Raw genomic sequence first — 22,325 nt, forward strand, 5'->3', positions numbered from 1 at the left:
CTTAAATATCACTTGTCATGTATAGTTTTCAACTCTCAAAAATTACTTTCGTGAAATCTTACATATTCCTATGGTCCTTTTGGTTATCACTTTACAAATTTATAAAATGACTAAAGTCTTATGTTAGTAAAAAATAAAGAGCATTAATTGAGTGGCATTATAATATGATTAACTATAAAACTTTTGTGGCATTTGATGTTAAATTTGACTAAGACATTTCTCAAGATGCCTATTATACAATGTGAATGCTGCATGATCCTTCTAGTTAGTAATTAAATGTAATACCAACTCTTGCTAGAGGCTAGATCAACCTCCATATATTATTTTTTTTCCTACAATTGATATTGGTGGGGGCGGGGGGAATCAAGCCTAAAATATTGAGTATAGAGTTAAATGTTCTTAACCACTTGAGCTATAAACCCTTTTCACCTCTAAACTCATATGCTATAAAATTGCCACCTTCTTTTCGTGATGTGTAAAGGTGAAGCGCAGTTAGTTAACCTTTGGGGTTAATGAGATGGCATGCCCTCAAATGCCCATTCAAGGTCCAACAAAAGTAGGGATGAATTAGTGGGTTATTTTTGTGAAAGCAAAGTCAAAAGCTCAAACTCAAATTGAAAAACTCAGAAATGGTAGGAAGCCACCAAACTGGCAAAGCATAATTTTGCATTGCAAAATGAGTGGGTCGACAATCTCCTTCGCTTTGGTTAATATTGCAGTGCAAAATAGGTTTAATTTGGCATTACATAATCCAGTACCAAGAATGTAGTTGTTTTTGCTTTGCATAACAATAAGCCTAGTTGCTTGAATGAGGCAATTGCAAAAGCTTAATGAACATAATTAACAAAGTAAAAGAACACAAAATTCGTTGTGCACAACCTCAAATTCTCAGAGCTTTAAGATTTTTGTTATAACATTTCCATAGATGATTTATTGTCTGCATCACTCTTAGCTAAAGCCTTGTCCTGCTTTCTGTTTCCTCATCTTTCAAGCCAAAAACCCTTTAGCTGTTACCTCTGCAATAACCTGCCAATTTAGTAGCCAATGGCTCTACCTAGAAACAAAATAGAGAAGCAAAAATAACGGACAAACAAAGTAATGAAAGTAATGGACAATCTGCTAGTCAATTTCCCAGATGCATCATGCATGCACAATTCAGTTCTTCTGTTGTAGGCAAAAGAAGATCCCATCGCTTCCATTCCCTCAGCGCCCAAACCAGTCAAAGGGCTTCTCATTCAGTCTCTTGACGGATTGTGTTAAAGAAAACCAAACTAGATGAGAAGGGAACAAGAAACAAGAAGGAAGCTCTTTGTGGAATGAAATTCATCGATTACTAGTGATCACAACTCACAATACATAAAGCATTCTTTGCAAACCAACACTTCAAATAGAAGATTACATATACACATTTGACTTCTAAAAGACACCAGATGCCCCTAAACACAACCACTAATTTAAATCTTTTCTTTCTTAGAGCTGCCGCACATCCAAGGGGCCGCACACTTCCTATAACTAGTAATTTGCAGCTCTACCTGCCTACAAAAACAAGCTAAGGCTCTTTTGCCACACCACTAGGGTATATTAACACAGAGTCTACGCAAACACCGCCTTTGGTGTGAGTGCAATCGATCTGGGTCATCGAATATTTGATCTTGATCAAAGCATGAGGATTGTCAACAACAAAATCTCCCACATGGTAATCGACCCAGTTTCCAGGATTATCCAAGTAACATTGGGATACAGCACGGTGACCATTAGAAGTTGATAGCTCGAACCTCACTGGTTTTTTGTTCCAGCCATGAACATGCTCAGAATTGCATACTCTGCGACCCAATCTCTTCGAGGATCTGCCAAGGTGGAGCCTAAAGAACAGGCTGTATCTACCTAATGGAAATTGAAACTCAAACTCTCCACTGACTTCAAACCACCAGGTTTGTTGGAGATAGGCGACTATCTGGAATCTACACAAATGGAAAAGAAAACACAACAGAGAAGGTTCTTCTGTCATTCAGATTTTATGGCACAAGAAATATGATCATTATAGAAAGATTACAAATCAATAAGGTACATAGCTTTGCAAATATCGGGCAAAGGTGACAATTGAAGCTCGGGCTGGTTCCTGGCTCATCAAATTTCTAACAAAAGTACTTTAAATACTCACCTAGATTCATCAATTGCTATGAAATTCCAATACCTCCTATCATCTATCCCTGTAATCGATAACGCCTTCGAAGAAATCGACAAACAGATACCACCCTTGTTTTTATCTAGCCAAATTTCCTTCACAAAACAAGAAAAGCACCCAAATTAAATAAACTAAATTTACTTAAATGCAAAATGAACCTTCCTAGAGAGAGAGGAAAAACAAAAGCAGTGTAGACTAAGAGAGTCACCTTTGTGCCACCATCAAAGGACTTAGACCTGCAAAGCCTGGCATAGATATCCCTCTTCCCTGAAATGTTCAACTTAGTAGTTTCATCAAACACCCTGTCTACAATAAACCGATAATTCGGTGGCAACTTCGATTCCCAGATGAAATCAGCCGATGAAGCACCGCGAAAAGCCCGGTTCAACCGGGCCAATTTGCAGATCTCAGGAGGGTCCATGTTCATCAAAACCATTGCCACACAGCTCTCTGGTAAATCCCCAAGCCTTGGCTGCACCAAACCCTCCTTATCCGAAAGTCTACCCGATAAATTAGCACCCATCCCCACCAAACCCCACCCGAAACGAAACCGAAATCCCAGAACCCGAATCCGAAATTAGACTATATATACCAAAAGAAACAAAACCCAGAAGCTGTTTTTGGTCTAATCCTTGAGTTTGAACCTGAATTTGTAAATCTTTTGGGAGAGATTTAGAGAGAGAAATGTGAAGCAAACAGACTCCACCCCTGAATTCAGATTCAAATACATGGGCTTTTCGAAACCCAGAAACTAAAATCTGAAATTGTAAAACTCTGCAATCTAATCCTAATCTAAGCTAAAATCCCAGAAGGAAAAAAGAAAGAAAATAAGCTGAATCTTTGAAAGCTCAAATATTTCGTGGGCGTTTTTAGAGGGAGACATAAATAGAAACGCCCCCTGAAAAATCTGTATCTTGAGGATCAAAGATCAGGGATTGGACTGAAACGTAAGGTCCAATTTCTTCTTCTTCTTTTTTTTCTTTTTTTTTTGGTTCTCCCGGAGACGAATTTCTCGGGATTCTGATTTGGATTTCTGAGGTCGACGAAGAAGCAAAGCAGCCTTCTTAAAACAGTGAAACCTCGTACGCGCGCTCTGTTTTCGGAGTTTACCGCGGTCAATTTGGTGTTGGATGTTTTATGCCACGCTGTCGTCGGCGCGTGGTGGAATTTAGTTTGATTAAGAACCGCCCACTTGCATTCTTGGATTGCTTTTCCTCTTTTTTCTTCTTGATTTTTGGAGGATTTTTCTTCTTTCTCCCACGTTTTTTGTGGGATGTTTGTTAATGAAGGTTTTTTTTTTTTGTCTCAATGATTCAGAAGATTTGTTAAAGATGTTATGGATAACAATGAATTAGATAATGCTCCTTTTTGTCTAATCATGCAATTATCTATCTTTTTTACTATTTAAATTGCACATTAACATTTAATTAAACTGTTTTTAAGAAATTCAGACTGTAATAAGAAACTTGAATATCACTCTCTTGAATAAATTTGACAAGTTCATAAAATTCGATGTAATTGACCAAATTTGAGAGTTCGCAAACCATAAAGATCAAATTCAATGCAATTAAAAATATATGGACGAAAGTGAAACTCATAAAAAATTTACATAGTTAACGATCTCGCATTAATTCTTAAATTATGATTTTAACTTATGTGAAATCAACTTGTGTTGTGTCCACTAGTCTCTCCACTTTCAATATTTTTCACCTTCTTGGTGACAAGTAGCACTCACATTTTATCTTATTATCTCTTGTTCATTTCCTAATGCATGTCATGATCAAATCATTATATAATCTCAAGTGGTTTGTATTAATGCACTTCAAACAAATGAAAAGTGCCATGGCCTTAACCTAATCTGCCGCCTTTGTAATTTCTTAAACGGGTTAATGACCTAAATGGTCTCTTAACTATTGCTCCATTATCATTTTGGTCCATAAACTAAAATTTTCAATTCAAACGTCTTTAAACTTTTTATTTTGTACCAAGATGGTCCATCCGTGACAGATTCCGTTACTTCTGATCACACGATAGTCACGTGACTGAGTTTTGAAGGGTATATGCGACTTTTTGAGAAGCTCTATCGAAGGGTAAGACTAAAATGATCCCTCAACTATTGCTCCAATATCATTTTGGTTCACTAACTAAAAATTTCATTTGAACCGTCCTTCCCCCTTTTTTTTTTTTTTTTTTTGGTATCAAGATGGTCCTACCATCAAAGTACGTCAATTTTATTGTTATTTGTTTTTGTATTTATCTTATTTTAAAATTTTTAATTAATTTAAACAATAGAGAAAAAAATATTACTTTTTAAGTCCATGTCATAAAAAAAAAAAAAAAAAAAGCCATGTTGGTGGTGAGATTCAATTTTTTCAATTTTAAAATTAGGTACAAGTTCCTATAATAGTTTCCTTTAATTTTTAATTATTGTTTGCTCTTTTAAAAAATTTGTTATTTTATATATATGTGTGTGTGTAGTGTGTGTGTGTGTGAGAGAGAGAGAGATTTTAATTAATTTAAACAATAGAGAATTTTTTATTATTAATTGTTAGGTCAGTCTCACCAAAAAAAAAACAAAAAAACAAAAGCCATGTGGCTAGTAAGATTCAATTTTTTAAAATTTTCTAAGTTTTATAATAGTTTCCTTGATATAAAATTTTTTTTTTTTAAAAAAAAGAGTTGAAGTTCGGTTCAAATGAAAATTTTAGTTGGTGGACTAAAATAATACTAGAGCAATAGTTGGGGGACCATTGGAATCAATAATCCTTTTAGAGGAGGATACTCACCTAAAAATACGGTTTTGTACCTCTATTTCACAGAATAATACACAGACTTTGACGGATGGACCATCTTGATACAAAATAAAAAAGTTTAAGGACGTTTGAATTGAAAATTTTAGTTTGTTGACCAAAATGATAATGGAGCAATAGTTGGGGGACCATTTAGGTCATTAACCCTTTTTAAACATATGAAGTGACAGGTGTAAGCCAAGCTATGTGCCTGTGAGTTGTCTGAATTATCCATTCACATGTTTCTCTTATTTCTTTTTATTTCTTTAATTTTTATTTTAATGCCAAGTGAAGGAACAATTGTTGGCATTATCAATATGGAACTTTTGACAACTCTTGCCAGCATAAAATGTGGTCAGGCTATGATGAACTGGATGTTGTCATTCTCCAGTTGTGCGGATTTGAATTAGAAGTGTTTTCTATTATTTTGGTAGGTTTTGAAATTTTGAAGCATTCAATTTGTTAATTCAAATATGTTACATGAGATAATCATGATTTGCTATTAAACATTTTGAAGCTCCAAAAAGGTGACATCCATAGTCACATACGTGCGTCAGGAAGGAGGATGATAGCATCTATAAATTTTTTGATGAGTGACATATCCCATAAAAACATAGCGAAGCACACAAGGGTCAAGTTTACTTCACTGATTTTTTTGCAGATGTACGCCACTCAGCCAAATACTCGTGGTCTGAGCATCTAGACAGAGGGTAGGGGTCCGTGTTGAGCAAGCACTTGGATTGTAGTACGGAAGTCCAAGACACTAGAAGGCATACGGTTGAGCAAATAAACATTCGTGACTCTTATGTGATCTTGGCTCCACGTGTGGCCAACTATATAGTTGCCTTACATAAGAAGGCGTGTTGAAGAATATAAGTCCTACAAATATTCCCACTAAATCTAACCCGTAATTATCCATCTATAAATAAATAAAATAAAATAAAAACTAACGCCGACCATGCTTGTTGAAAAAGATGAACTCACTAATTAATCGTGTCATTTTAATGCTACAGCACTAACTTAAATCCCAACTTTTAGACATGAACACATGTGGCAACTATTTTGCATGTGAGAGTTTTTCTTTGATCCAATTAACTTCCCAAGAAAAAATTGTTCTCTGGACCACTACTTTTGTTAGATGAAACAAATAAAAAACAACACTAAAAGGTTTCTTTAAATAAAGCAAAAGAAATGCCAGGTTGATTCTTCTGCATGGCGTAGAGTACATGTACAAGTAAATATCGTCATCTTGGGTCCAAGATAATGATAGCTTTCATTGACCGATGCTAACACTGATATATATATATATATATATATATATATAAAATATTATTTTCAAATATATATTATATAGGATAAATATGTGGAGCTGAGTCAGCAAAACCTTGTGGATCAGGTGGCACTGATTATCATGCACGCAACAGGGGAGAGAGAGAAGAAGAAGAAGAAGATCTTATCCATTAACATTGGCTCCCTCTGTCGGAGTAGTCAAAATGAAGATTGTGTGTGTTTGTTAGGTAATATTTCAGTCCCGCGGATGATAAAACACTGGCAAAGCAATATAAATTCATGTATGATTATGATTGTGATTAGACATAACTCATTTTAAGCTACTAAATATCTGACTGTAATTGTGAATATTCAATTGTATAATCTAATCCGCTAAACGAGTCTATGTTGATTAAAAATGAAACTTGAATGCATAACTATGTGTGGGGTTGATGAATTTAGGCCGCTCATTTTCTTTGCGCTTCATAACCAAGGAGTACTGTATTGGAGATATTATTCGATCGAAAGGTACAACTTTGGGTTACAGCTAGAAGGATGTGACCCATATATAATTGCAGGAGGTACATGTTAGGCATGAAAATATGATTTTGTTGGTGAACCATTGTATCTTTTTGCGTTTTGTCAATTTGGCCATAAAATACAAGGGAACACCAAACACCGACGAACCCCACAAGAGAACTGAAAAAGAAAAACCAAAAGGTGGTGGGGGAACTGATGATCACAAATCAAGACCAGGGTTAGGTTAACTTAGGAGGAACAAGTTGGCTTCCAAATGTGGAGCACCCTAATTATGGTAGTGTTTGGGTCCAAGGTCATTTAAACCCATTTCAGGATAGTGTTTGGGGCCAAGGGTGATGGGATTAATTGAAGCTTGCGTGTGCAACCAAGGGGGCATAGGGTGATGATGGGATCATTTTTCATCACTACAAGTCATTTTATGTATATTTCGATACATTTAATAGAAGAATCAAGTTATAACAGAGATTATTTATTCAATATGTCATCGATGTAATCATTGTCACCAATAAAATGTACTATATATTATTGATACAGTTTTTTTTTATATAGTAAATGTAAAGAACATACATTCTCCACAAAGAAATTTTTTTATGTTTTTTAACACAAGCGATTAGGGGAGGGGGTTTGTAGGTGTCTAAGGATTGCTAGTCTCTACCCACGTAAGTGGAGGTGTAAAAGTTCAACTAACTAAGTTATATCTTACTCCATACACATAGAATTTTTGTTCAAATAAATTACGGGCATTTGCTTATGTGATATGAGAGGCCCAAGACCAAAGCAAACCTGGGTGGATCGGTCCTTGAGCAAGCCTTCAAGCTGCATCTCTCTCCCAAGGTCTATTTTTTCAGTTCAGCTCTCTAAATAATATGGGATTGTTGCTATTTTGAGCCCATAAGAGTCATACGGCCTTTTTGTCCCTCTCTATACGATTGTGGGAAGCTTCTATAATGAGGAGTTATGTTGAGGGATTACAATGAAGACCCTCTTATTATAACCCTTCATAATAACCCCTCATTCTAATCTCAATGTACAATTGTATTGCGTCTATGGCCACCTAATTTCTTTGGACACTTGTGTCGAAGTCCCAAAATTATAAGATTTATTTACTCACTCGTGTCTATGGCCACCTACTGTAGTCTGTGTATACATAACAAGTTAACCACTTATGATGTAGTCTATAAATAGAATATTTTAAAAGTATAATCGAGCGGTTATATTTTAAATAGTATAATCACGATTTCTCTTTTTTAATTACTTTAATTAGTTGTTACATTTTAATTACTATTCTCTAGGTAAATAATAACTACTAATTTAAGTAATTTAAATATTAAAAAAAAAAAAGAAAGAGAAAACTACATTATGATATTTATAGGGAATAGCCGCCCGGCTATACATCTGAAATATGCAATTTATAGGGTATAGCCGAGCGGCCATACTTTCGTAAAATTCTGCTTACAGAGTACAGCCGCGCATCTGTACTATTGAAATATTCTATTTGTAGCTATACTTCTAAAACATTCTCTTTATGGGATATAGCCGATCGGCTGTACTATTAAAATATTCTAATTGTAGGGTATAGCCCCACGGCTATACGTTTAAAACATTCTATTTACGGAGTATAGCCGCGCGGCTATACCTTTGAAATATTCTAAGCTTTAAAGATATTTTCCACATTGAACCAACAATAAAAATATGAATTTATATTTGCCGGATTAGAACTCTCTTGAAGAAATGTCATCGGAAGAGGTTTCTTTTAAAAATAAATATAAACTTAGTATCCTTATGCCAATAGAATTTTTTTTTTTTTTTAAACTTTCTTTTTATAAATTAAATCATGTCTTAGCCTTATTTAGTTACTTTCATTAGTTATTATATTTTAATTATTGTTTTCTTAGTGAATAATTAGTACTTAATATTTTAATTAACTTCACAAATTATAATAGTAATTAATTTATTTTTATTTAAAAAATTAATTTACATACTAATTATTCTCTAGGTAAATAATAATTAAAACATAACTACTAATTAAAGTCCTTAAAAAAGAGAAAACCATATTATGATATTTATAGAGTATAGCCACCCGGCTCTACTTTTTAAATATGCAATTTACACAGGATCGCCGCACGGCTATACTGTTGTAAAATTCTACTTACAAAGTACAAACTGCTGAAAAAAATCTATTTAGAGCGTATAGCCGCACGGCTATACTACTGAAATATTCTATTTGTAGTGCGGCTATACATTTGAAATATTCTATGCTTTAAAGATATTTTCTGCATTGAACCAACAATAAAAATATGAATTTATATTTGCCAGATTAGACATTTCCCGAATAAATTTTATCGGAAGAGCTTTCTTTTAAAAATAAATATAAATAGTATCTTTATGCCAATAGGCTTTTTTTTAAAATAAAAAAACTTTCTTTTTATTAATTAAATCATATCTTAGTCTTATTTAATTACTTTCATTAGTTTCTAGCCTCTCCGCACGCGCTTTCGCACCTGCGAGAGGCTTTTTCAAAAAAAAATTTAAATTTATTTTAGAATTTAAAAAAGAAAGAAAAAGATAATGGGTAATTGTGTTCCATAAAAATAGGATCCATTATCTGATTTTTCTTTTAATTGTAATTTTTTTAAATACGAAAAAGTATGAATTTACCATATTGTCCTCACTTAATTAATAATTTGAATTCTTAATATTTGCATCAAGCAAGGGTATTTTATGATATTTTGAATGTTTCACCATTCTCTGCATTTTGCTTTATATATACTAGCCTCTCTACAAGCGCTTCCGCGCTTGCGAGAGGCATTTTTTTAAAAAAATTTAATTTTGTTTTTAGAATTAAAAAGTGTTCCATAAAAATAGGATCCATTATTATTTTTTTATTTTTTTAAAGTGTGAATTTACCATATTATCCTCATTTAATTAATAAGTTTAATTCTTAATGTTTGCATTAACCAATGATATTTTCTGGTATTTTGAATGTTTCATCATTATCTGTCTTTTGCTTTATATATATAGATATATATTATATTCTAATTATTATTTCTTGAGTGAATAATTAGTATTAAATATTTTAATTAACTTCACAAATTATATTACTTAATAAATAGTAATTAATTTTTTAAAATATTTTTCTTTACCAAAAAAAGCTTTAATTATTTTGAAAAACTACAATGGAAAATATTTTGTTGATCAAATTAATAAGAGTTGCATGTTTATGTTAAAAGGGGAACCCCAATATGCCTTAGTGTTTTAATCAATTAAACGGGTTGGGCTTATGGGCCTGGCTGGGCTTTAGACATCTAAGCCCAAGCCTAGCCCACTAACTATCAAGCCGGGCAGGGCTTTTTTAGATGGGTTGGGCGGGTCCCCATTGGCCCACGGGCCCGTGGGCCAAATGATGACCCCTATTTAAGAGTGCTGCTTACATGTAAACGGTTTGCCGCCTCTCAACTCATGCTAAATAATCCTCTTTCCTCCTTTCGCACCAATGGGCCCTACATAAAAGATGTAAAAATGGATGTAAATGTAGCAGTTTTTTAACATTTGGCGGTGATGTTCTACTTTTACATCCCTTCATTGCAGCTAATTCCGACAACACAAGATGCAAAAGAGCTTTACATCCTCTTTTACACCCTCTTGGTGATGCTCTTAGAGCATCCATAGTTTTTTTTGAGGGGGATGTGTATTTTCGGGGGTTAAAGTCACTTTTATATTCCTTTTACACCTCCGGATGTTGTAAATATAGTTTTTGCTCCAATGGGAAAGATGTAAATCAAAAGATATATGATTGATTTTACTCACTTTTGTCTAAAGGTGTCAAACGGGGCGTGCTGAGCTGGCCCGTCCCATTTAAACTCGTGTTTTTAACATTTTCGTGTCGGACCAGCCCGTCCCATTAATTTATCGGGCCTTGCCGTGCCGGCCCATTTAGTAAAATCATTGATCCCCGCCTGGTCCAAAGCCCATATCTACATTGAAACGTGCTGGGCCGGGCTCTTGCCATGCCCGTGCTCATGCTCGTGCCATACTCGGGCCCAAGAACCAACCCATTTAATTTGAATTTTTTTCACTTGATTTTTTTTTCACTAGATAATTTAAATTATAAACATTAAAAATATAATTAGAGGTAGGAAATGATGAACTATTTGAAAACATTAATCAACAAACATCCAACCAATATGAAAGGGCGGAGGGCAAAAAGTGTCCAACTCCACAAAGTCCACTTCAACTTTTCATCTTTAAACAACTTATTATTTTATATGTGAAGAAATGTCTTGTTCTGATTATAAGAGAAGTATATATGTCATATATACTGATTAGATATCAAGTCCAATGTTGTTTCATTAATTTGTAGTTGATATGTTTAATTAATTAAGGACCCAAGTAATTTCCTTAAAATGAAAGACATCAAATATATGTTTATGATTATTTAAAATAAAATTAAAAAAAAAACCATATAAACAATGACATTAGATGTCAAATTATTGCATTTTGACTTTTGAGAAAGAAAAAAAAAGTTAAGTGGATCATGCTTGAAGCGGGCTTGAGTTTGGGCCGTGCTTGAAGCGGGCTCGAGTTATGGGCCGGCCCGGTCCATTGGACCTCATTTTTTGATCCCGGCCTGGCCTAAGTTTTCATGTCATGCCGAGCACGGCCCATTAATGTTCATGCTCGTGCCGTGCCGTGCTTCATTTAAACGGGCTGGGCTCATGCCGTGTTAGGCCGACCCATCCCGTTTGACACCTCTACTTTTGTCCACCTTTTGTCACTTTTTCTTATGTAGGCCCTACCTGTAAGTGATGTAAAAAAGGATGTACATGTGCATCTAAATTTCCATCTTACGATTGTGATGCAAATATACAATCATTTAAATTACACCTCCTCATTGCATGTGATTCAGATCACAAATGATGTATATTTAACATACACCTCATTATACAACCTCCACTGAAGATGCTCTTATTTTGAAGTCCCAAAATTATAAGAGTTATTTACTCACTCCTGTCTATGGCCACCTATTGTAGTATGTGTATGCACACAATGTTAAGTTATTTACTCACACGAAGTTAACCATTTATGATGTAGCTCTTTAATGGATAAAAACATTCTTTCTAAATTAAAGGCAATATCATTGTTAATAACATGTCCATAACAAAATGTACCGACATGTTACAGATACAAAATGTGTCATTTAACAAAACATGAACTTCCGTGCACAAAGAATTTCTTACTTACGAGGAGCTTACTTTACTTGGCATGAGAATTGTAAGGCATGATTTTTTTTTTTCCTTCTTTTTTTGTCAAAATTGTATGGTATATTTATCAACGTTAGGAATTCATTGGCCCATTTGAATTTGGATTGGGACATGGACTTGCCTGCCTTTCAATATGCTAATGTAGTGCAACACAGCAACAACAGGCATGAGTCATTTTATGGTTCTAATCTCTTAATCGTTGAATCAAACTAATCAATTTGTTCCAACAACTAAAAAATAGAACCTTATCTAAATGCCTACCCTAACTATAGAATTATTGCAACGGGCAAATGAAAGTTGTATTTTCATTTTCAAGCATGCAGTCACATGGCCCGCAAGCTGTATATTAGTTGAAATGGAATTTCCAACTGTTATTTACTTAAAAGGGAAATTTGGTAACCAGCTCCATTAGGAGTGGGTCACCTGCTGCCATGGCGGTTACCATGAAATCCAACTCACCATCGATGGGATGGCTGAGACTTGTACAGAAAAAGTTCGAAAAAATATATATATATTTTTTTTGTCATAAGAGTTCGAAAACATTGAACATGCAAATCCACTAATATTGCCATGAAAAAACATATATAGGCACCCACCCTTTTAAGTGTGTTGTTATACGAACTGATCCTCTATGAGACTTTCTAGCTTGTGCTACTTTCCAAAGTGTTGGTGGCTTGGGTTTAAGACAATATTGGGTAGGCTAATGGCCAAAAAATGCATATAAACAGAAATCCCACGAAGATTTGGGATTGAGAATACTACTTCAATAATATTTTGATCTTACTAATCTTGCTATTGCACAATCGTTAGTTTAAACTATAAGAGAGAAGGGGTACAAACACTACTAAAGTACTATGGGATTCGAACATGAGACTACAAACCCTTTTTCACTCTACCAGATCCTGTTGTTCTCTTGTGCCATTGTCCGAAAAAAAGAAGAAGTTAAATTCCAGAAATTTATAGATTAGCACATGATAATTGCCAGTGCCCACATTAGGAAGTTCAGAGGTTGGTAAGTCCAGGGCCCAATCTCAACCTAAATGGGACCTTAAAATGGGCGATGCTACTAGAATAGAAATAGACTATGGTCTATAGCCCAAAAATAAATCTATGTTATAGATAGAGTAGGTTAGGTGGTATGTGGAAAATAAAAGATACATCAATGAAAATGACTGTACAGTCTAAGATAGCTCTCTGAGTTTTTGCCAACGAATATGGGGTTTATCAGTTCCTATCTGTCTCCATGTTTTTAAAATGTTGAGAGTGATCGATATATTTCTTCTGCTTCTTAATTTGGGACTTACAATATATCGACAGAATCATTCACGCGTGTACGAGTGATTTTACTTAGCAGTTTTCTAAATATAGTTTACTATGAACTCTTCTGGCTAGCTGTTTTGATATAATATAATGATGCTGGTGGTACACCTAAGCAGAAATTGCATCTAAAATGGAAGCTAGAAAGTTGTCGAAGGGTTGCAGTCTTAATCATGGATTAATAAACTAATAATTTAAAAAGTAAGTAGATCACTGTAAACATAAGATTAATTACCCCAAGCTAGCCTAAAACCCTCCCCTAGATGCTGCTTCTCCTGCCGCTAATCGTATGATTATTTATGCCAGAAAGAAACTATATATACAGCTGGTACATGAACATTTGATTACTGTGACTATATATTAAAAATACCATTACAATTCATGAGACTGGGACATGTACATGTTTCTCCCCAGATATAGCTCCACTATCAAATAATAGGGACAATGGATCAAAGCTTACCTGGTAAGTAATGAGCACCGGTACAATCGTATTAGTTTATAGGGAATGCTAATTACCTTTCCTTTGCTATAAACTTATTTATTCTTTTTGTCATTTTATAATGTATAATTTCAATCATCAAACTAGGTTGCAGAACGGAGAAAACAACATCTTAATTCTTTACTTATCAAACATATTTTAATTGAAGTTTCCTTGCTTATGCTTTCCAATCTTCCCTCCCTTAGTTGTGGCTATATGCACGTAATTTTATACTCATACGCACATGATTGAGCGTTGACAAAATTACATTATTTTTAAAGAAAAAAAAAATCCAATTTTGCTTTTGCTGGCGACAAATATTCTCCATCATCTCGAATTTGAGAGCTATGCCAATTGGCAAGAAAGTCTCTACCTGTATTAGTTTATGAGGAATGCCAGTTACCTTTCAACTTCTACGTATTTTTTTATTCCTAACAATGCCAATTGGCAAGGAAGTCTCTAATTTTGGTAAGCAAGGTTTCATAGTGTGAAGACGGAAACTTGGTGAATGCATCTATATTATGTAAAATTGTACGGGCAGTGGTGTGGCACATGGGGATGTATGAGAAAGTCATAATTGGGTGAGAGAGATGCATTTTTAAAACACTCAGGTTCAAAGTCAAATTTCACCAATATTTAGTAAGTTGTAACTACTCTTTTGAGATTTTGTGCAATCTAATTACCTAACCTGCTACCATGCAACTCTACAAATTTCAGACCACTCCAAATACCAATTGAATCAAGAAATTTCAACCCCTTGAGCAATAAAAAAGCACTGATAGTTTCCAGCTTAAATTAAGCAGAATTTATGCTTTTCAGTCAAGTTTTTTTATTTATAAAATTATGTTGGTTTGTCCAAAATTTGAAGAAATTATATATGGGCCAATGAAGTGGAAGATGTGACTAGGATGAGGCCAAAGAATTGCAAAATCCAAAACCCAGGATGCATATATGGCTGGATAAGGTTGTTAATATATATAATAGTCCTTTTTATTGAGGGGTTATTCGAATAATTTTATTTAAGGGACACTTTTTAAGGTTCATTATAATTTTTTTTTTTCAACGTCTAAATTATCTATTTTTTAAGTCTACATTCATAGATCATCTTTGCAAAAATTAAAAAAATCGAAAACCGTTTCGACATCCAATTGTGTTATATAAAATCTATGAACACAAGTAAGCCCTAGAAGGGTGTCCTGGCATTTTCAAAGATGCCGAGGGTTAGAGAAGTTAGAAGGTATACCAGAAAATACAGCAGTTTAGCATCCAATGAAATTAAAGGAAGTGAGTGGTTACAAAGACTGGTGGGGGACTAAATCGTCCACTCATTGCTTGGCACTATCAGTTTACCCATCCATCGTACTTGCGAATCGTGAAACCCATGCTGCGTATGAAAGGGGAATGACAACAACAATTTCAAACTTGAGATTCCTTCAAATTCTTGAAAAGAAAAATATAACTAAATCAATAATTGGTTTATTATAGGGAGCTATAAAAACTAAATATATTTTTAAACCTCGAAACTAATTTTGATGATATTAAGTTTAGCATTCTACTTCTCAATTAACATATGATTACTGATCGAATACAAAATCTTATATGTAGTAATAACATTATTAGCTATTTGAGCTACAAGGATATATATCTATTAAGGCGCTAGAAGGGGTTACTGCCCCACACTCAACAAGTTGACTCTATATTTATTTTTGCCCCAAAACTAATCTAAGGTGGAAGGCTAAACAACTAAGTTTTGGGGAGGAGAGAGCAAGTGTTTCTTGAAATGCACCAAAGGCCAGGCAAGAAAGCAATTTGTAATTCAACGGTGTGGACTTAATATATATAGGAAAAAAAAATTCTGAATTAGCCAGTGATTATAAATCCTTGCTGCAGTACATTAAAAAAAAAAAAAAAATTTAAAAATTGTTGTTCTCAAACTCAATATTATTGGTCCCATTGATTTCACCAGTGCACAAGAAACGCAATATTCTTGGCCTTTATTCAAATATTCCCATCGTTGCTGTTAAAATATTATTGCATACAGGAAAAGTTCTTCTGTTAGGAGCTTTTGTTCGTTTGTAATTTTGTATGTCAGAAGAAGGAATCAGAAGCACTTTTTTATGACTTTTTGCAGAAGTCCCTTTTGGATTGCTTGTTGGTTCGTGCAAGCACCCAATGAGATGAGATTATAAGAACCTCCAAATTCTGAGGGGCCTGTCCTTGGTCACGCGCGTTGAGAGTGGCAAATGCCATTATCAACCAAACACAACACGATCAACAACATCCTCTAAAACTTTCTACGCAAGCAAACATTCAACTTCTTTGTAATTTGCTTAAGAGATAATCACCTTTTTTTTGTTTGTTCTTAAAGGGGTTGTGAACAAAGATGTCATTTCAATGTCTAAAATGATCGATTGATTGTGTGTTGCCTAATCAACTAGTAAACTAATATATTCCAAAAGTTTATTGCTATTATTTAGCATTATCAATGAGAGATACACTTAAGTCCATTGGATTGTATTGTATTGTTTTTGTACAGTATTAGAAACGGTTTTTGTGATGACAATAATATTCACAATCACTATCGTTCCACTTACTCATTATACATGTACTTAAAAACGAATTGGTCAATGAAATTTCTAACTTGAGATCTCTTTTAACATTGAAAAAAGTACCGAGAAAAGAAGCGTTGTACCACTAAACTAAAAACTAATTGGTCATATATATTTTTCTTTTTACTTCATTCGAGATTGAAAATTTTAGAGTACATTAAGATGTTTCATATCACAAGGAATAAAATGCAACAATAAATTAAATGCTTATTAATTAAGCAAATACACAAATGAGTTTGTCATCCATGAAGGTACATGTTTGTTGAAACAATAATTCTAGAGGAGTGTTGCTATTTCTACCCACCTGTCCTATTTTCCCAGTCACTTTATCTTTAAACTTTTAAAGACAAATTTGCCCATTTGTGAAATGACTTATAAGGACAAATTTACACATTTTGCTTGTTTTGTTTCTCTGCGGATAGAAGTTCAAGAAAAAAAAAAGATCCAAGTTGACTGTTGTGTGTCATATCACTTCTTGTATAGACACTGACTCTTCGGTCTTATTTTTAACTATGTATAGACACTGACTTTTCTAAAAATAAATTACTTGATAATTTCTTATTTATTTTGAATAAATAAAATTCATCGTATCAATTAGTATCTAAAACTTTATATAATAAATTAGTGTTTCTAGTATTACTCTTATTAAAATATAAGAAATTTAATTAAACAATTTTACACAAAATAAAAATAAAACTTCTTGAAGTTAATACGTGATTTGTGTAGTTTCACTCTTAATTACCATAGTCAAAGGAATTGATTACTTCCAAGGGATTTAATGATCTTGAGAATCACAAAACCTTAATATTTATTGAGGAAAATAAGAAAAAGAAATTACAGTAAATAATCCCAATATGGTAAATAATAAATTTCCAAAACAAATGGGTGTAAAAGATGCAGACGTAATTACACTCCCATACAACTACACACTAGGCACTTTCTCTCTTAATACACGCATTCAATAAATCCAGACAATCTCGTGTGCAAGAGCCAAATCTGTTCTTCAATTCAAACAGAGGCTCTTCTCGTATTGCGTATTTACGCAATTCGATTAAAACTTACGTGTAATGAGGTGTATATTATTTTTGTTTCTGACAGTGTGGAAATTCTTTCCTCTTATTTCCCCCCAAAAGCCAAAAGAAGTAAAATCCCCCTAAAAAAATTATAGTATCTACCTTGAAGACCTCATTTTTCATCGAACTCTCTCGTCTCCCCCCCTCTCCTATATATAAACAAAACCTTCTCTCTCTCTCTCTCTCTCTCACTAAAACAATGGCTTCGCCAAGTCCACTTCAGCACTTTTCACTGAAACCCAAGAGAGCCAACCTGTACTACATGACGTTAGTTGCCGTCCTCTGCACGCTCTGCTACCTCGTCGGAATTTGGCAGCACTCCACCGGCACCACCGCCATCACCGCCTCCATATCCACCTCCGACTCCTCCTGTCCCCCAATCCCCAGGAACACAACAATCCACCTCGACTTCGAGGCCCACCACCGCGCCGAGGACCTCCCCCTACCTCCGGCGGCGGCGCGTGTGGCACACCTGCCCCCCTGCGACGCAAAGCTCAGCGAGTACACGCCGTGCCAGGACGTCACGAGATCGCTGAAATTCGACAGGGAGAGGTTGGTTTACAGGGAGAGGCATTGCCCGGAGAAGGAGGAGCTTCTCAAGTGCCGGATTCCGGCGCCCCACGGGTATACGGTGCCGTTTCGGTGGCCGGAGAGCAGAGACTCTGTTTGGTACGCGAATGTGCCGCACAAGGAGTTGACCGTGGAGAAGAAGAAGCAGAATTGGGTTCATTACGAAGGGGACCGGTTTAGATTCCCTGGTGGCGGGACCATGTTTCCTCGTGGTGCGGATGCGTATATTGATGAAATCGGGAAATTGATCAATCTCAGAGATGGGTCTGTACGGACCGCCATTGATACCGGTTGTGGGGTAAGTAAACGGTCTTTTCTTTATTTTCTTTATAATTTAAAAAAAAGAGAAATGAACTGTGATTTGTTGTTCTAAGTTTGGTGATTGGTGGTTCGATTGTGGCTGCCATGTTCAATTTGTTATTGTTGATGTTATGTTTTGGGTCTGTATGGGCATCAATATGTATGTGCATGCTTATGTGTGTGTATATATGCATCATTCGTTATTTGTCAAGGCGTTTGTTTGTTCTTGTCAGACAGTCTGAGATGTTATAAATCGAAAATTTATGACATGAACTTTTTTCTGTTACGTGTTATAAAGAAAATTTGGCATATTCATAAGACAAATTATTGTCTGAATGCGTAACCGATATTTTGATTGTCTGATAAGAAAACATTATCATTTACATGTCTGTTAACACCCAATGGGAGAATTTTATTTCTCAATCGGTTCTTTGTTTTTTACTTTCTTTTTTTAAAGTTTGAGTAATGGGAAAGTAAAGCTTGAAAAGGGTGATCGGGTCTGATTGGATTTTATTTTTATTTGTTTCCTTTTGTTTTGACATGCATATAAATAACAATTTGAGTAATTCAAGGAAGTACCAATTTGCCAAAGAAAGTAACACAAGGAAACTTCCCTTTGTGATCCACATATGAGCAGAAAGCTCAAGACTCACCTTATAATTTTTTTTTTTAAATGACCATTTTAACAATTGTTTTTTTCATTGTCTTAATAGATGCATATATGGCTCTCTCTTGGTGGACCCAGAAAGGCAATATGTAGAAATTAAGAGAATTTTTAAATATGTTTCCTCTTTGGCATAATATGATATAGAAGATTTGCAAGACAAAAAATCAGGGTTGGTATGATGGTGAGATTCCACATTATATTGGGAATTAACAATGAAACAGGAAATGGTTTTTGAAAACCATGTACTCCGGCTTGTCTTAATTAAATTTAGTTTTTATATATCAGTCGGGCTCCGGAACATATAATAATTTCTCATATAGTAGGTAGGTCTTATTCAGGTTTCCAATTTTAATTCAATTTTTAAATAATTTGTTTCAGGATCTACATTTCTGATACAATTTTCTAGTGGGAATTAGACAATGAAAATCACCTCAAAATAGTTTTATTTATTTATTATGGGGTTGTAACTTGTAATGGACACTGAATTACTGGTTGGCTACAAACCCTACAACCTTATATTATGTGTAGTCTTGGCATTGAAGTAAAGTGGTCCATAAAAGAAATCGATGAAGAAGACATTTATATTATTATTAATTAGCGTTGGCAGAAGGGAGAAAGCAATTCTTGCAATGTACTTCTTTTTCTTTATAGTGTTAGTAGTTAATGCGCTTTAATTATTTTAAACTAATGTTAAAGAATATGTTAGTTACTTGCAACCTTCATCAATTATAGCATCTTCAAATTTACTCATATTGCTTTGTTCTCATTGTTCAAAAAAGAAATTTGTCAATAACTTTTATTTAATGAAACTGTAATGAGAATTATTTAAAGAACAAAAATATTTGGCCAACCGAATCTAGCCCAGTGCAAAAGGGTATTGACTTGAAAACTAGTGGTCTTAGGTTCAAACTCTCATGGCACCAATGTTAACATTTGATGTGTTTTATGTGTAATTTTAGTAAGGTGACAATTGTTTTTAATATTTTGACTCAGGTTGCAAGTTGGGGGGCTTACCTTTTGTCCAGGGACATCCTACCAATGTCATTTGCACCAAGAGACACCCATGAAGGACAAGTTCAATTTGCTCTTGAGAGAGGAGTTCCTGCATTGATTGGCATTCTTGCTTCCCAGAGACTCCCTTACCCCTCAAGAGCTTTTGACATGGCTCATTGCTCTCGTTGCCTCATTCCCTGGGGCCAATATGGTAAAACCACTATGACACTGCCATTTATAATCACATCATCTCTGCTCCTCAAGTTCTTGTTTAAAATTTGGGGTTTTTATTATGCAGATGGGCTTTACTTAATCGAAGTTGATCGAGTTCTGCGTCCCGGTGGATACTGGATTCTGTCTGGACCACCAATTAATTGGGAGAAGCACTGGAAAGGCTGGGATAGAACAGCTGAGGACCTTAAAGCTGAACAGACTATGATTGAGAATGTAGCAAAAAGCTTGTGCTGGAAGAAATTGAAGCAGAAGGATGATCTTGCAGTTTGGCAAAAACCCACCAACCATGTTCATTGTAAGGTCAATAGAAAGGTCTTCAAGAAACCATCCTTCTGCCAAGCTCAAGATCCAGACAAAGCATGGTAATGTGCTTTTCTAATATTAACACGTTACTTTCTTTTCGTTTTCTTAAACAAGTCTCAAGTTTCTGAATTTCAATTTTTCTTTTCTGGGTTTTTGAGGAATTTTGTTTTACCTTTGTGGGATCTCTAAATAGATAGGAAATGAAATTCTGTACATGAAGTTCTTTTGACAATCACGCAAGGTGTTAGTTAAACTGTCCAAGTCCAACCTTCCATACTGCCCATACCCTTATTTTTTTTGTTCTTTACTCAATGTTTGTTTAGCTGCCAAGAATGAAGAAACAGTTCTGAAAAAAAGGAAAGAGCGACTTTATTGGCCTCAAATGAGCTTTTATTTTATTTATTATTTAAGTTTTACTCAACACTGTTGTTTTTTTTGGGTTAGGTATACTACAATGGAGGATTGTTTGACCCCACTGCCTGGAGTGAACAACATTAAAGAAATTGCAGGAGGGGAATTGGCAAAATGGCCAGAGAGGCTAACTTCAGTCCCTCCAAGAATCAGTAGTGGGAGTGTGACAGGAATTACAGCTGAGATGTTCAGAGACAATACAGAGCTGTGGAAGAAAAGAGTGGCATACTACAAGACCTTGGATTATCAGTTGGCAGAGCCCGGGAGGTATCGGAATTTACTCGACATGAACGCTTACTTGGGAGGCTTTGCAGCTGCCCTAGTTCAGGACCCTGTGTGGGTTATGAACATTGTCCCTGTTGAGGCTGAGGTTAACACCCTTGGAGTCATTTACGAACGAGGATTGATTGGAACTTATCAGAATTGGTATGCTTTTTTATGCCTGCCTAAAATACCATAACAATAAAACTATTTGTACCATGTTTACAAATCAGATAGTAAACCACATAACTAATTGAAGTGGAAGCAGCTTATACGATATGAAATAGCGTTTCTTTATATTAGTTACTCTGTTAGTGTTGTTAATGACTTGTTTCCTGGCAGGTGTGAGGCCATGTCTACTTACCCAAGAACCTATGACTTCATCCACTCTGATTCAGTTTTTAGTCTCTACAAGGACAGGTGACTATTCATCAGCCTTACAATCTTGAACATTGACTCTGAGCCCCACAAATGGCCCTCAACACACGACTGATAATAGCATTCTCAAATTATTATAATGACGGGACATAATGTACTAACTTGCGCATAATTTATTTGTGTTGCAGATGTGAACTGGAAGATATTCTTTTAGAAATGGATAGGATTTTAAGGCCAGAAGGTAGTATAATTTTCCGGGATGACGTGGATGTGTTGGTAAAAGTCAAGAGCATCATGGATGCAATGCAATATGATGCCAGAATCGTTGACCATGAAAATGGCCCCAGACAGAGAGAAAAAATATTATTGGCGGCCAAGCAGTATTGGACAGCACCAGCTCCTAGCCAAGATCAAGGAGAAAGCCAAACAGATTCATAGACGTAGGGGCTTCTCTTCTTTCTTGATTCAAATTGTTCAATTTTTATGTCGATAATTTGATAATGAAAATGATTTTTTTGTTTGTTTTGGCTAGCACCCGTGAATTGCGGTGTGACACTTGATTGAATGCTACACAACAATGAAAAAGAAATTTTAATGCAATATTTTACAACCAAGAACATGCTTGATCTATTGACATTGCATTAAAAAAGAAAAATGTAGCCAAAGAGCCAAAGGAAACTATAACAA

The 22,325-nt window shown here is 34.9% G+C and overlaps 2 protein-coding genes across 2 annotated transcripts; one reads left to right on the plus strand and one right to left on the minus strand.

Annotated features, from left to right (window-relative positions):
* Positions 1–1,296: 1,296 nt before the first annotated feature.
* LOC117617876 (F-box protein PP2-A13-like) lies at positions 1,297–3,370 on the minus strand. Its single transcript, XM_034347479.1, has 3 exons — positions 2,394–3,370; positions 2,162–2,280; positions 1,297–1,961 (listed from the first exon to the last, which is right to left on the minus strand). Exons 1-3 carry the CDS (start codon positions 2,706–2,708, stop codon positions 1,550–1,552), a joined length of 846 nt encoding a protein of 281 aa, XP_034203370.1. The 5' UTR covers positions 2,709–3,370; the 3' UTR covers positions 1,297–1,549.
* A 14,208-nt stretch (positions 3,371–17,578) lies between these two features.
* LOC117617905 (probable methyltransferase PMT15) lies at positions 17,579–22,252 on the plus strand. Its single transcript, XM_034347522.1, has 6 exons — positions 17,579–18,389; positions 20,052–20,262; positions 20,350–20,647; positions 21,033–21,425; positions 21,603–21,680; positions 21,827–22,252. Exons 1-6 carry the CDS (start codon positions 17,721–17,723, stop codon positions 22,074–22,076), a joined length of 1,899 nt encoding a protein of 632 aa, XP_034203413.1. The 5' UTR covers positions 17,579–17,720; the 3' UTR covers positions 22,077–22,252.
* The last annotated feature ends 73 nt before the right edge of the window (positions 22,253–22,325 follow it).

The sequence above is a fragment of the Prunus dulcis genome, chromosome 2, assembly GCF_902201215.1.
Source record: "Prunus dulcis chromosome 2, ALMONDv2, whole genome shotgun sequence".
Taxonomy (NCBI): Eukaryota; Viridiplantae; Streptophyta; class Magnoliopsida; order Rosales; family Rosaceae; genus Prunus; species Prunus dulcis.